This window comes from Gallinula chloropus (genome assembly GCF_964237585.1).
Source record: "Gallinula chloropus genome assembly, chromosome: 26".
NCBI lineage: Eukaryota > Metazoa > Chordata > Aves > Gruiformes > Rallidae > Gallinula > Gallinula chloropus.
In genome coordinates, this window is record NC_140111.1 from 2,124,304 (window position 1) to 2,137,693 (window position 13,390).

The following is a 13,390-nucleotide window of genomic DNA, read 5'->3' on the forward strand; positions in this document are numbered from 1 at the left end:
CACAAACCAGCTGCTAAGGCTACACCCTGTAGGTAACACTCTTTATTTGCTGTATGTACACTTACTTACACCACTGGACGAGCGTGTTGACGTTCAGCGCTGGAGACCACGGACAGTTACAGCAGGGGGAAGCAGAGGATGGAGGGAGGGGAAGCAGAGGATGAAGGGATGGCAGGACAAGCCCTGAGCACCCAGCACAGAGATTGGGGAGAACTGGAACCTTCACTCTAACTGTCTCTGGTGTCTATTTCCTTCCATCTTAGGCAGAGCAGAGCGATGACTCTGGGGAGACTCAGAGGCTTTGTTCCTTCCCAGCTGCTGCTTTCCTGACCCTGAGGGTTCCTTCCAACATGTTTGGCCATGTCCCTTCCCTTGTGCCTTTGGGAGCGATGGGCTGGAGGAATAGCAAAGCCAAGAGCCCTGTGTGATGCTCTCAAGGTCGCAGCGTTCAGTCTCATCTCAGCATCTTTGTCCAAGGGGATTCTGCATCTCTTCCCCCGAGGGAATGGGTCTTGCTGAGGGAGAAGCTGGAATGTGGGATGGCAGAAGGCATCCAGCGCTTCTACAGCCGAGCTGTAAAAGCCAAGGCTTGCTGGTGCCACTGGGTATGATGGGGGAGAAGAACCCAACTCCCCTGTGCTGGGCAGGTGAGTCCTGGGCCTTTGAGCACGTGGACCGAGCGAAGAAACAACCAGTGATGACAAAGTGCTGTGGGAGTTAAGACAAACACCTTTCCAGGTGAGCTGCTGTGAGGACTCCAAGTGAAGCAGTGCCACAGGGTGGGACAGAGAGGAGGACAGCAGTGGAAATCCCCACCTCAGCCTCTGGGGATGCAGAGGCTCCTAGAAAGCAGGGTGGTGGGACAGCCTCAGGGTTGGTTTTCTCCCTCCTGGATCAAGCGATAGGCGAAGGCACCCAGGAGCAGAGAGGGTGGTGGGTGCCACTGAGCACGATGTCTGGGCTGGCTCGGTGGGCGTGGAGGTCCTGGGCTTGGCTCAGTGACTTCAGGGGATGGCCAAAAACAAAGGGCTCTGTGCCAAGGAAGGAACAACGTGTGGTGGGGCTGGCTGGGAACAGCAGCTCTTCATCCCAGGCTTCAGGACCTGCCTGGTCCTAGCTGGGCTTCCACCCTGGTTTCGGGTGGAGGTGACAGCAGTGAGGGGGAGATGGGCTGAGGTGCTGGAGCTCTGGAAAGCTGTTCTCCTCCCAGCTGCACCACTGCTGCCCGTGGTGTGATGCTCCCCTTGTTTCAGCATCCGGCTTGCTGAGGTCACAGGGCCACGTGTTTCAGGCTGCCAGGCAAACTGTTCCTCTCTGTGCCAGAGGCACAAACCTCCCCAGGGAGTAGAAGGAGGTTCAGCTGCTGGGGAGCTTGCAGGGGAGCATCCCTGGCTGCTGAGCTGCAGTTCTGTGTGGGTTGTGCTGGTGGCAGCGAGCGTGGGGCTGGCACTGTGGGAGTTTTGGCGTATTGGGGTGCCCCACTCGCACCAAGGGGACCCTGTGCTGAGCCAGGTGCCTGGGGGTAAGTGATGGGTGGTGCTCACAGGCTGCAGAAGACAGGAGATGGTACCTGTTCCCCCGCTGTGCTGGTCGCTGAGCCTGGCTGGTTGGTGGTCGCTGGTGGAGCCCGTGGGGCTGCACCGTTGGCATCGGGATGCTCCAGACCTGGTCTGGGAGGTGTGGGGAGGCAGCAGCCTCCAGCTCCAGCCTTTCCATCCGTACAAGCTGTGTCTGTGTGCAGCTGGGGACCCAGCAGTGGGAGCTACTCGTGATCCCACGGGCAGACATCAGGTCGAGTGTCACTGGCACCCCTGTCCCTGCCCTGGGGGCTGACCCCGGCTCTGCCCACCCCAGGGGGTGTGGGGCTGGGATCCCCCCTCTCCACCTCCCACGGACACACCTCGGCGGTTTTCCTGGGCTCTCTGCTGGTCTTGTCAGGTGCTGGCAGAGCCTCTTCTGCTTCCCAGGGACAAACCTCAGCCAGGCTGGTGCTGGAGCTGCTGCCGGCTGCCGGCGCCGTGCTGGCTCCCCCAGGCAGCGGCTCTGCCCTGGGGCCCCGCGGGGGCTGGGTGCCCGGCAGGATGCGGCACAGGGGCTTGTGCTCAGCCTCCCCGTCAGCTCTGCGCTTGGATCCTTTCAGCAGAGCTGCTGGAGCCGCTGCTGCACCGGCCCCTGCTGCCGGCTCTGCCTTTCCCATCCCCGGGGGGGATGCTCGGCCAGCTCCCGGTGGGCACAGGCCCGGTTTGGAGCTTTCCTTCTCCGGGCTGGGGGGTTCTACTGTGCTGTCGGGCTCTTTAGTCGGCTCTGTCCCTGCTGTGGGTTTTGGGAAGGGCAGCTCCGTGCCCAGGCTCTCCCAGGGACAGACGGCCTCCCGCTGGCTGCTCCTCAGCTCCTGTGATCCAGAGGAACCCGCTGGTTTGGGTGGGAGCCTCAGCTCACCCAGGGCTTCTCCTGTCTCTGGCAGAGGGGCAGCCGCCTCCCAGGGACAGATCTCAGCTCTGCCCATGGGCTCCAGCTCCCAAGGACAGACCTCTGCCTTCAGGCTCTCCTGGCTCGAGGGTTTCCTTGAGGGTGATTTGGGCAGCGCTGGGCTCCCTGGGGGCAGCTCCGTGCTCTCCCAGGGACACACCTCAGCCCTTGTGCTCCCTGTGCTCTCTGAACTCCTGGTGGCTTTTGGCAGCTCGGTCCTCTTTGTGCTGTACCCCGTGGAGTGATGCTCCATGTCCAGGCTCTCCCAGGGACAGACGGACTCACGGTCTCTGCTCACTTGGTCCTTTGCAGACGTCGTATCTCTGGTGTCTTTGCAGAGACCTTGACTCAGAGAGGAGCTTCCACTTGCCATGGACAGACTGTCCTTGTCCTGCCTGGATTTCTCTTTACCTGCTGGTGGAGCAGCCACCTCCCAGGGACAGATCTCAGCTCTGCCTGTGGGCTCCAGCTCCCAAGGACAGACCTCTGCCTTCAGGCTCTCCTGGCTCTGGGGTTTCCTCGAGGGTGATGTGGGCAGCGCTGGGCTCCCGGTACGAGGTTGTTCCAGAGGCTGCTCTGTGCCCAGGCTCTCCCAGGGACAGACGGCCTCGCTGCTGCCCTTCTCCAGGGATCTCACCGGGCTGGCTAAGGCTGCCTGGCGCCTGATGTGCTTGTCCCCCTTCGAAGCCCCCCCCAGACCCCGCTTTGCCTTCGGTTCATCGGGAGGAGGTGCAGCCACCTCCCAGGGACAGATCTCTGCTTTACCCCCAGCTTCAGCTGCTGGAGCCTCCCAAGGACAGACCTCTGCCTTCAGGCTCTCCACACTCTGGGGTTTCCTCGAGGGTGATGTGGGCAGCGCTGGGCTCCCGGCACGAGGTTGTTCCGGGGGCAGCTCCGTCCTCTCCCAGGGACACACCTCAGCCCTCGTGCTCCCCGTGCTCTCCCATCTCTTGGTGGCTTTTGGCAGCTCGGTGCTCTTCGTGCTGTACCCCGTGGAGTGATGCTCCATGTCCAGGCTCTCCCAGGGACAGACGGACTCACGGTCTCTGCTCACTTGGTCCTTTGCAGACGACGTATCTCTGGTGTCTTTGCAGAGACCTTGACTCAGAAAGGAGCTTCCACTTGCCATGGACAGACTGTCCTTGTCCTGCCTGGATTTCTCTTTACCTGCTGGTGGAGCAGCTGCCTCCCAGGGACAGATCTCAGCTCTGTCTGTGGGCTCCAGCTCCCAAGGACAGACCTCTGCCTTCAGGCTCTCCTGGCTCTGGGGTTTCCTTGAGGGTGATGTGGGCAGCGCTGGGGGTTTTCCTGGAGGCTGCTCCATGCTCAGGCTCTCCCAGGGACAGATCTCCTCCCTTGTACTCTCCACGCTCTGGGATTTCTTGGTCTCCACCTTGGCGGTCTCGAGGCTTTTCCGAATGAGCTTGGCAAAGCCCCTGCTGTCCCTGCGCTCCGGCTGACGACCCCCCATCTCTGCCACCTTTGCTCTGATCCCTTCAAGTCCTCCAGATCCTGGTTTGTTTTCCCCTTTGGACATCTCACACGTGTCCTGACTGGGTCTCTCCTTCCCTGCTGGCTCTTCCCAAGGGCAGATTTCAGCTCTAGGCAGCGGCTGATCCTCCACTTCCCATGGACAAACAGCAGCCTTTTTGCCCTGGATGACTCCTCCTTGCTGAGCTGCTGCCAGCCCCGGGCTGGGTCTCTCTGCACCTTCCCCAGGGCTGGGGGGTCCTCCCTGGCCTCTCCCCTTGCTGACAGCCACATCCACCTCCCTAGTGCCCCTTGGAGCTGCTCTCGGCTGGGAAATCCCATCTTTCCCTTGGGAAACTTCTCCCTCATCTAATTTTCCTGCCTGGGGTGAGGCTGCTCCCCCTTCCCAAGGACAAACCACTTCTGCATCTCTCTCCGCTCCGGCCACTTCCCAGGGCCAAACTGAAGCCCGTGAGCTCGTTGGGCTCCTCAGGGTCACTTCTGGCAGCTCAGAGCTTTTGGGAGCAGGTTTGGGTGAGGGTCCCTCGCTGCTGGTGCTGCCCCCGGGCCAGCCAGGGGCTCGTGGGCTGCTCTCACCCTCCTGCCCTCTCTGCAGCCCCAGGGATGTCGGTCTGATGCTCTTGACCCACTTGGTCAGCCGCCTCCTGTCTCCCCCCGGCCTCTCTGGCTCTGGCTGAGCCCCCTCCACATCCCAGGGGCAGATTTCAGCTCGGGCCGTGCTCCCCCCTTCCCCACTCTCCCATGGACAGACCTCAGCCCTCCTGCCCTCCGCCCTGCCTGCTGCCTCTGGAGCTGCTTTGAGCCTCTCAGGGATTTTTGCTGGTGGTTTCCCCAGTCCTGGTTCTTTCCCAGGGCAGCTGGGATCCCCCTCACTGCCCTTCCCCGGAGCTCTGCCTGGTTCCCAGCGCTCACCCTCACTCTCCTCCCAAGGACAAATGTCCCTTTTCCCACTGGACTCTGCCTGTTTTTCCCCAGGATGGACCCCTGCCCCCTTCCCTGCCCTGCTGCCACCTTGTCCCCCTGCACCTGGGGTCACTTCCACGCTCCGGCTCTTTGCAGGGACCCTTTCAGTGCCCCAGCTCCCCCCAGCACCAAGGGGCTCAGGGTGGCTGCCCCCCTTCTCCAGGGCCTTGGCTGGGACCCCGCTGTCCTCCTGGGCAGCGATGGCTTCCTGGCGCAGCAAGGTTCCTCTTCCCCCCAGGGGGGCCCAGGGACAAACCTCAGCCCCCCGCTGCTCAGCACGGGGGGTGGAGGGGTGGGGGCTGCCTGTGACAGGTTTTACATGGGGCTGCTCTGTCTCTGGGTGCTCCTGGGGGGGGATGGACCCGCTGCCCCCCTCAAGCCCTTTGGCTGGTCCAGCCCCCCCTTCCTTCGGTGTGATGGCCGCAGGAGCATCCTTGGCTGGCTCCACCACGGCAGCATCATCCCCTTGCTGGGGACATCCCTCTGCTTTCCCACCGCCACCTGCCACCGTTCCGTGGGGATGTTGGGCTCCTCCTTGGTGGCCAACGCTGGCTGGGGTCCTGTGCACCCCCAACCCCCCACCAGTGTCCTCCTGGGGAGCACTAGGCTCCTCTGCCAGTTTCTCACCATCGCCTGTCGCCGGGGCTGGACCATCCCACTGTCCTTCTGCCCCTTCCCCACCGTTCCCCCACCCTGTGCCGTCCCCAGCTGAGCCGGCGTTGTTGTTGTGCTGGCAGGGAACCGTCTCCCCCTGCCAGGGGTGGGTGGTGGGCTCACTGCTGGACCTCTGCCCACCCCCCTCGGGGCTTTGGCTGGTGGGGTCTTGCCCGGTCCTCCCCAGAGCCACGGCTGCGCTCCCTGCCAGGCTGGGCCTCTCCCTCCTGCTGCCCCCCTCGTGCCCCCTCTTCCTGAGGCTCCCCTCGCCATCTCTCCTGCCCTTCAGGATGCTCTTCCCCCTGGAGCGGTTGAAGGCTTTGAGAGCGAGTCCCAGGCCCCGGAGAGAAGTCTTCTGGGAGGATGGCTTCGTGCTCAGGGGGGTGGCTGCTGTGTCACCGGGGGTCCCCGAGGCTGCTGCTTCGATGGCCTTTTGCTTCTGGCTCAGGATCTCCTCTTGGACCAGCTCCCAGGGGCAAACCTGCGCCGGGATGGAGCCTGCAGCCAGCAGCCTGCCCTTCCCTGGGCGGGGGGCTGCACGCCCCTCACCTTCCTCTGGTGTCCCCTCCGGGGTCCCCTCCAGCTTTCCTGCCTGTGCTGGGGGCTCTGTGGGCAGCTCTGCCAGCTCTGGGCTGTCCTGGGCTGGTGTGGCACGCTGCACCAGGCTCTGGTAGCGGACGGGGGGTGGCGGTGGGGTCTTCCTCACGGCCACCCGCACCCGCCCCGGGGCGTGGGAGCTGTCGATGCTGACGCTCTTGATGGGTGCATAGGTGACACGTTTCTGCACCTTGCCATCGGCCGGGGGGGACTTGTCCTCTGGGGAGCATCCCTCAGCCGGGCTGGAGCCGTCTGGCAGGAGAACATCAGCTGTGCTGGAGCTTTGGAGCTTCCTGGCTTCCTTGGGGGGTCCCTGGCCGGTGGGGTGCTCCGAGGATGGGGCTGATGGGTGCCGGTTGGCGTGCCACTCATCCCGTGCAGCTCGGCAGGCAGCCAGCAGAGCCTCTTCCCGTGCGCCGGCCACCACGCTGAGCGACTTGTGCAAGGGGGGTGCGCGGGGCAGGGGGGGCTGCTCGTGCCCCGACAGGTTCTGGGCGCTGGCCGACTTGCACACGAGCGGGGCGGCATCGAGGGACTCGCTGTCAGATTGTTCCGGAGCCGTCCCCACCGTCTTCCTCCCCGGTGTGAGCTCCGTGGGGGCGGGTGAACCCCCCCGGGGCTCCGGCGCGGAGCTCTCGGTGCTGCGGGACTTGCGCAGGGCTGAGCTGCGACGCCGCGACCCATCATCCCTCGGCCGTGAGCCGGTGCCACTGGCGTTGGCGAGTCGCTTGGCCGAAGAGCCGTGGCGTGCCAACGTCCCCAGCCGCTCCCCACCGCTGCTGCTCCGGCGTGTCACCGCGTCCGGCAGCTCGGCGATGCGGCGCACGATGGAGCGGCCCAGGCTGCGCCGGGACCCGCGCTTCTTGGGCAGGTGGGGGTTGTTGGCTGCCATCTTCCGCGTCTTGTGCACCTCCAGCTGTGTGTAGAGCTTCCTCAGCTCCTCCTGGTGCAGGGGGCAGGGGGGACGCGGCAGAGAGAGGGGAGAGAGGAGAGCACGTACAATGGGACCGCACCGGGGATGGGGTGGGGGTGGAGGGGTGGGTGGGGGGGCTGCTGCGGCTGGGACACCCCCACAAAAGCTCTGCCTCGACCCCCAGGATTGGGTTGGCCCCATGTCCCCAAGCTCTGCGCTGGCCCCGGGGGGCTGCAGCAGGTTCCTCCCCATCCCTCCTCTCCCCCATACAGCGGGTGGCGTTTTCCCCTGCGGCCCCTTTCTCCCCACAAACCCCTCTCCCCCCGCCCCAAACCTCCCCCTGGGCTTTGCATCAGGAGAAAGACGGCGAAAGGCACCTCTTACTCTGCGCGGGCTGCATAGCTAGCGTCAAAAGAAGGTCCTGAGTGTGCCACCCACCCGAATGTCATCGGGGTCGAGACTGTGCTCGCTCCAGGCGGACGCGATGCTGCTGTTGAGGCAGGAGCCCGAGCGCCTCATGTCCAGCTCGTCCTCGTAGACCTCAGCTGCTATTTCCTCCCGCAGCGGCGAGCCGGCGTGCAGGAACTGGGGGTGGGGAGGGTGAGAGGTGAGCTCGCCGAAGGGGGTTCCCCCCCCCCCCCCAAAATCCCAACCCTGCATCCCCCCCCGGGGCTGAGTGGTACCTTCGGGATGAAGAGCAGCGCCAGCGTCGTGGTGATGGTGCCGTGGGTGTGAGCGAAGAAGAGCAGCAGGGTCCAGTCGGGGTGTAGTGAGGGGACCATGACGAACCTGGAAGGGGTGAGGAGGGCAGCGCCAGGTCCCACCGAGGTGCCCAAAGCCCCCTGCCCACCCCTGGACCCTGCAGCCACCACCCTCGCTGGGGGGGACGCTGCCTGTGGGGCTTTGTTTCTCCTCATTGCTGGGGACGGGTGTCTCAGGGGCTGGTCCCCTTGTGCCCCCACGTCCCTACCTGACCACGTGGAAGGCGGCTGAGATCATGAGCTCGTTGTGGAGGGCGATGCCCATGTAGCGGGGCTCGTGGAAGGCGGAGGGCACGGCGCGCGTGGCGTAGCACAGGAAGCTGCCCCACAGCAGGAACAGCATTTCAGCTGCAGGAGAGAGCAGGGGGAGCGGTGCTGAGCATCCAGCCCCAGCACCTGGCTGCTGCCAGCGTGTTTTCCTGCATGGCACCCATGGGTGCTGAGCTGGGGGTGGGTGCTGGGTGCTGCTGCCCACTGGGATCACCCTGCCTCGGGGTGTGTTCACTCCAGGCTGGTTGGAGCTGGGTCCTGGTGCAGAGCATCCTCTGGCACAGAGCACTGGGACACGCTGCCCGTGCGGGGTGATCCACCCTGTGCCAGGACGAGTCCTGGGGGTGCTCAGAGGGGGAGAGTGGGGGGCAGCCGGGGTTCCCCAGCCCTGCTTGCAGGCTCCAGGAAGATTAAATGGGTGAGGAAATTCAACCCCCTCACACACTGCATTTATGGGGTGGGGGCCTGGGGCTGCAGGGACCCCCGGGACACCTCGGGGGCTGGTCTCACCAATCACCATCATGTAGTCCCAGCGGTCGTGGCCACAAATGTAGAAGTGGAGCCCACGGGCGGTCTGGGTGCGGATCACCAGGGGGATGTTCTTCTCCACGTTCTCCAGCATCCCCACGGTCCAGGCAGCCAGGAACCACAGCACCAGGAGCAGGATCAGTCCCAGCATCTTCAGCACCCGCCCGCTCGACACGTAGGGAACGCGCTGAGCCGTGCGGGACAGGAACACCTTCAGCACCCTGTGAAGGACAGAGGGGTGAGCCCCCAGACTGTCCCTGCTGTGGGGTTCCAAGTGTTGGGGGGACCCCCCCTCAGCCCCCTGCATCCCCTCTACCTGTACAGCTTGAGGGTGATGGTGCCGTAGACGATGGCGAAGCCCAGCATGCGCACCCAGCGCAGGACGATGCAGCGGAAGATGCTCGGCTTGAAGTACAGGATGAACACCTGGGGTGGGGGGAGAGGGGTTGGGGAGTGATGGGGGGAGAGGGGTTGGGGGGCAGTGGGGCGCTGGATCCTTCCTTCTGGAGGTGAAGAGGGCGCAGAAGGGCTGGGGGCTGGGAAACCAGACGCTTTCACACCGCTGCCACCCTTCCCCCTTGGCTCCACTGCAGCTTGTAGGGAAGGAGAGGAGATTTGGGCAGGGATTAATTCCCACGGCTGGTGGGGGAAGAGGGATTTGGTTTCCTGAGAAGGTTTATACTGTGGCCGTGCCAGCAAAATTAACAATTAGGTGGAGTTGTGCCCGTGTCTGGCCCGGGGTCAGCTCGACGCCCTCGGTGAGGAGCAGCCGGGCACCACTCGTAAACCCCAGCCTGGAGGTTTTCATCCCCAGGGATGGATGGTTGGATACTCACAGGGAAGTAGAGGAGGAGGGACCCAAAGAGGATGGTCTCCAGGAGGACGAGTCCTGATGCCCGGATCCTCTGTGGGGACAGAGGTGTGAGGGTGCAGCTGGGACCCTCGGCCAGTGCCCGGAGGGGATGATGGAGCCCAGGCAGGGAGATCCCCCGCAGCCAGCCAGGCTGTGGCATCCTTCCTGCTGCTGGGACACCCCTCTCCCTGCTGCCCTGAGACCCCTTCCCCAAGACCACGGGGTTCAGGGCTGGGAGGGGAGTAGGGGCCGGAGGAGGGGGGGGATGTGGGGACGCCTTGCCTTGCTGCGTCGGAAGTGGTAGGAGACCAGCATGCTGAGGAAGACGGCCAGCATGCAGCAAGCCTGGCAGGAGAGGACGGCCGCCCGCAGCGCACGGTCCTCCTGGATCAGGCAGGGTGCATCGTCCTCACAGGTGGCACATCCCTGGCGACAGGGCCGGCAGGACAGCCGGGACCCCCCGTCCGCCCCCGCCACGCTCCCTGGGGACAGAGGGACAACCTCCTGAGGTCACCACGCCCTGGATGCGGCGCTCGCATCCCTCACACCCAGCCCCAGCCCCCCCGTTGGTGTAGCCATGTGCCATGATGGGGTGAAACGGGGACCCTGGGGCTGGGTATGGCACCCACCTGCCCTGTAAAAACCCGGCTTGCAGCGGCACAGGTACCTCCCGAGGACGAAGCCGCGGCTCTCCTGGGGGACACACTGAAGGAGACAGACTGAGCCTCAGGGAAGGGCTAGGGCTCACCCTGCACCCTCCCCCCAGCCCCACATCCCTGCCCCACACCAGGGGGATCTCCATCAACCCCCCCCCGGCTCGCGGGTACCCGACCCCACAGCATCGTCCCCCCACTCCCGGGAGGAATCAGTGGTTAAACATTTAAGAATTAAAAGCCAAAGCCTGCTCCCCAAATCCCTCCCTAAACCCTAAATGGACGCCTAATGCAGCAGAGAGCACTAATCCTGCCCGGCCGTGACGGCAGCAGCAGCCAGGGCACTGCTGCCCTAATCCCCACGGCCACATCCTGCCCCCATGGGCCGGGCTGGCGGCTCTTTGGGCAGTGTTGGCTTTTGGAGAGATGCCCAGCAGCAGAGCCCATCCCTCCAGAGGGCATCACACCCCCCTCCCAGCGCTGCCAGGGAGAAGCTGGTGATGCCTTTCCCACTTGGAGATGGCTTTTTGCCTTCAAGGCTGGGACCCTGCTCTGCACTGGGCTGGGGGATCCCTCCTTCCCCCCAGTTTATCCCAGCTGGGGATGCTGCTGGTTGTGCTGAGCCCTGAAATAGGTTTGGGCATCACTGGATTGACCCCACCAGAGGGGACTGGGGGGTGCTGGTCGGGGTGCTTTGCCCATCGGCTGCCAACCCCTGGAGCCTGTTGGTCCCCATGGGTGCCTGGGCAGGGAGCAGCAGGGTCACACGCTGGTGGCAGGGGAGGAAGATTTGCACAATAAACCCCTGGCTGCGGTGCCCAGAGCAGCTGAGCAGAGCAGATGGAGCAGCCAGGAGAGGATAAAGCTCAGCCTGGAGGAAGGGACGCGCGGCAGGGACGGGGGGACAGCGATGGTTTGGGGTGAGGGAGCCCCAGCCCTGCAGGGCACGGTGCTGGGATGCTGGGGTGCTGGTGTGCTGGTGGCTGGTACCTGGGTGCTGTTGAGGTCACAGCGATGTGTGTCTGCGAACCAGCCCGGCCCGCTGGCGCACTGGTTGATGGCCACATCCCGCAACTCGATGTCCACCCGCACGACACCCCTGTGCAGGGGGACGGGGTCAGCCCTGGGGGCTGCATGGGGCATCCCCATGCCCGCCCTGTGCCTCCCACCCACCTAGCGTGGTTGCCACTGGGGCAGGGATAGGGGGCAGTGGCTCCTGGGGGTGAATTCTGCCTCTTGAGAGGGGCTCCAGCACAACTGGATGGGAAATGGGAGCTGCTGGTGTGGTCCTTAAGGTGGGCACAGGGCTTCCCCTTGGGAAATGGGACCATTTCCCCCAAGGCCAGACCCTGTTGCCCCTTTCCCTCTCCAGCACTTCCTTGCACTGGGGGTGCTGGGGTGCAGGAGGGACCCGTGAACCTGGGGATGCCCCCAAGATTCCAGGAGGGACCCCCGCTCAGCTCACCCACACACCCCCTCCATGCAGTGTGGCTGTGGGAGGGGGTTCAGGGGATGGGCAACATGGGGATGAAAGAAGGGGAGCAGGGGGGCACCTCCATGAGGGTGGACGTGCAAATACCCCCCCCACATCCATGTGCACACACACACACGTGTGTGGGGCAGGGGGAGAAGGATGCAGGGGGCTGTCACGCTGCGAGGGTGTCCGGCACGCACCCTGCACCCCGGGGTGATGCTCCAACTGCACCCCCATCCCTATTCCCCACCCCCCCCCACCCCGAAACCCCTCGGGTTCTGCTTACTTGAACTCGGGGCTGAGGTCTGGCTTGAGTCCGTAGAAAGCAGAGGAGAGCGTGAGGGCCCAGGCGGGCAGGAACCTGCCGTCCCGGCACTCCAGGAACGGCGGGGACCAGCGCACGTGGCCCGGCTCCCCCACGTAGCTGTCACCCCGCTGCCATTTGGGGGTGTCCATGGTGCGCAGGTCGTTGCTGAGCACCCGCTTGCGGAGCTGGGGGCTGCGCTGGGACTTGAGGGCGTTGAACCACTCGTTGTCCCAGCTCAGGTTGCCCAGGCTGGGGCTGGCGGCGGCGGAGATGTCCTGCAGCAGGATCCCCCCCTCCGCCTTGGTCGCCTGCAGCATCAGCCGGGGTTTGGCGGCCAAAGGGTGGGCATCGAGGGCGAGCACCGCCCGGCGCACCCACGGGTGCCCCTCTGCCAGGCTGCGGACCAGCGCCTGGTACCACTCCACGTCCTCGGCCACGCTGGCTTCACGGATGTCGTTGGTCTGGAAGAGCATGTTGAGGAAGTTGGCGGCCTGGGCCAGCGCCTCCGGGGCGGCACGTAGGGCGGCACGAAGAGCTGGGGGGGGGCCAAGGCCGGGTGCCCCCGTCGCGACCCCCCGGCTGCAGTTGGCCCGGGCCAGGCGCCGCGCATCGCCCGTCTGCAGGAAAGCCAGCGCCGCCGCCGAGCCCTCCAGGTCCCCCGATGCTCCCGGCTCCAGCGGGGGTGCCCAGGAGGAGGAGGAGGAGGAGGGAGCCGGCGACCATCCCGCTGGCTGGGGGGGTCTCTCCTGCGGCCGCTGGCCCCCCGTGAGGAAGGTGCTGCGGACCAAGCACCAGAGCAGCGGCCACCGCCATGGCCCCATGGCCGGGGGCTCAGCGAAGCCCCTCGGCCCCCTGCGGCCCCGCCGGGGGGGTCATGGCGGGGGGGCTGTGGGGCGGGCAGGGAGCCTGCTCGGCTCCGCGGGGCAGGACTCGCGCTCTGCTGCCTGTTTTCCTCCCTCAGCGATGCCGGAGCAGACGTCACCGGCTCCAAAACGTGTTCATCTGCTGGCGCTGCCCGCCTGGAGCCCCCCCCCCGCCCCCCCCCGCCCTCCCCGCCGCCTGTCCCTGCGCTCCTGCTTAGCCCGGACGTGCTGCCGGGGTCCCCCCCGCCCTGAGCCCCGTGGGGACCCCCGTACCCCGGCCCCCCTCGGGCTGGCCATGATGCAAGCGCATCCTGATGGGAAGCCATGGCAACCGGGCCGGGAATTTTCCTCCCGGCATCCCCCTCCCCGTGGCCCCCTCGGCAGCCGGATTGAGGGGGGTGGGGGGGGATGAAGGTGGCCTGCTGGTTCCCCAGATGGTCCCGGTCCCCCTCCGGCCCCGGGATGGAAATGGGAAGGGGGTGGCCCCCGATGTCCCTGAGGGGCTGAGGGTGGCCGGTGTGGTGTGGGGGTGGCCACCAGCACGGTTCGCACGGCAGGACCTGAGATCCATCCCCTCAGAGCTGGGGGGTGACT

At 65.4% G+C, this 13,390-nt stretch overlaps 1 protein-coding gene across 1 annotated transcript; it reads right to left on the bottom strand.

Annotated features, from left to right (window-relative positions):
* Nucleotides 1-1,762: 1,762 nt before the first annotated feature.
* GPR179 (G protein-coupled receptor 179) lies at nucleotides 1,763-12,754 on the bottom strand (the record flags this gene model as incomplete). Its single annotated transcript, XM_084275692.1, has 12 exons — nucleotides 1,763-3,368; nucleotides 3,795-7,117; nucleotides 7,526-7,672; nucleotides 7,771-7,876; nucleotides 8,058-8,196; nucleotides 8,629-8,867; nucleotides 8,963-9,072; nucleotides 9,483-9,551; nucleotides 9,782-9,981; nucleotides 10,105-10,204; nucleotides 11,143-11,251; nucleotides 11,913-12,754. The coding sequence occupies 12 exons, from the start codon at nucleotides 12,752-12,754 to the stop codon at nucleotides 1,763-1,765; spliced, it is 6,990 nt and encodes a 2,329-aa protein (XP_084131818.1).
* Nucleotides 12,755-13,390: the final 636 nt, after the last annotated feature.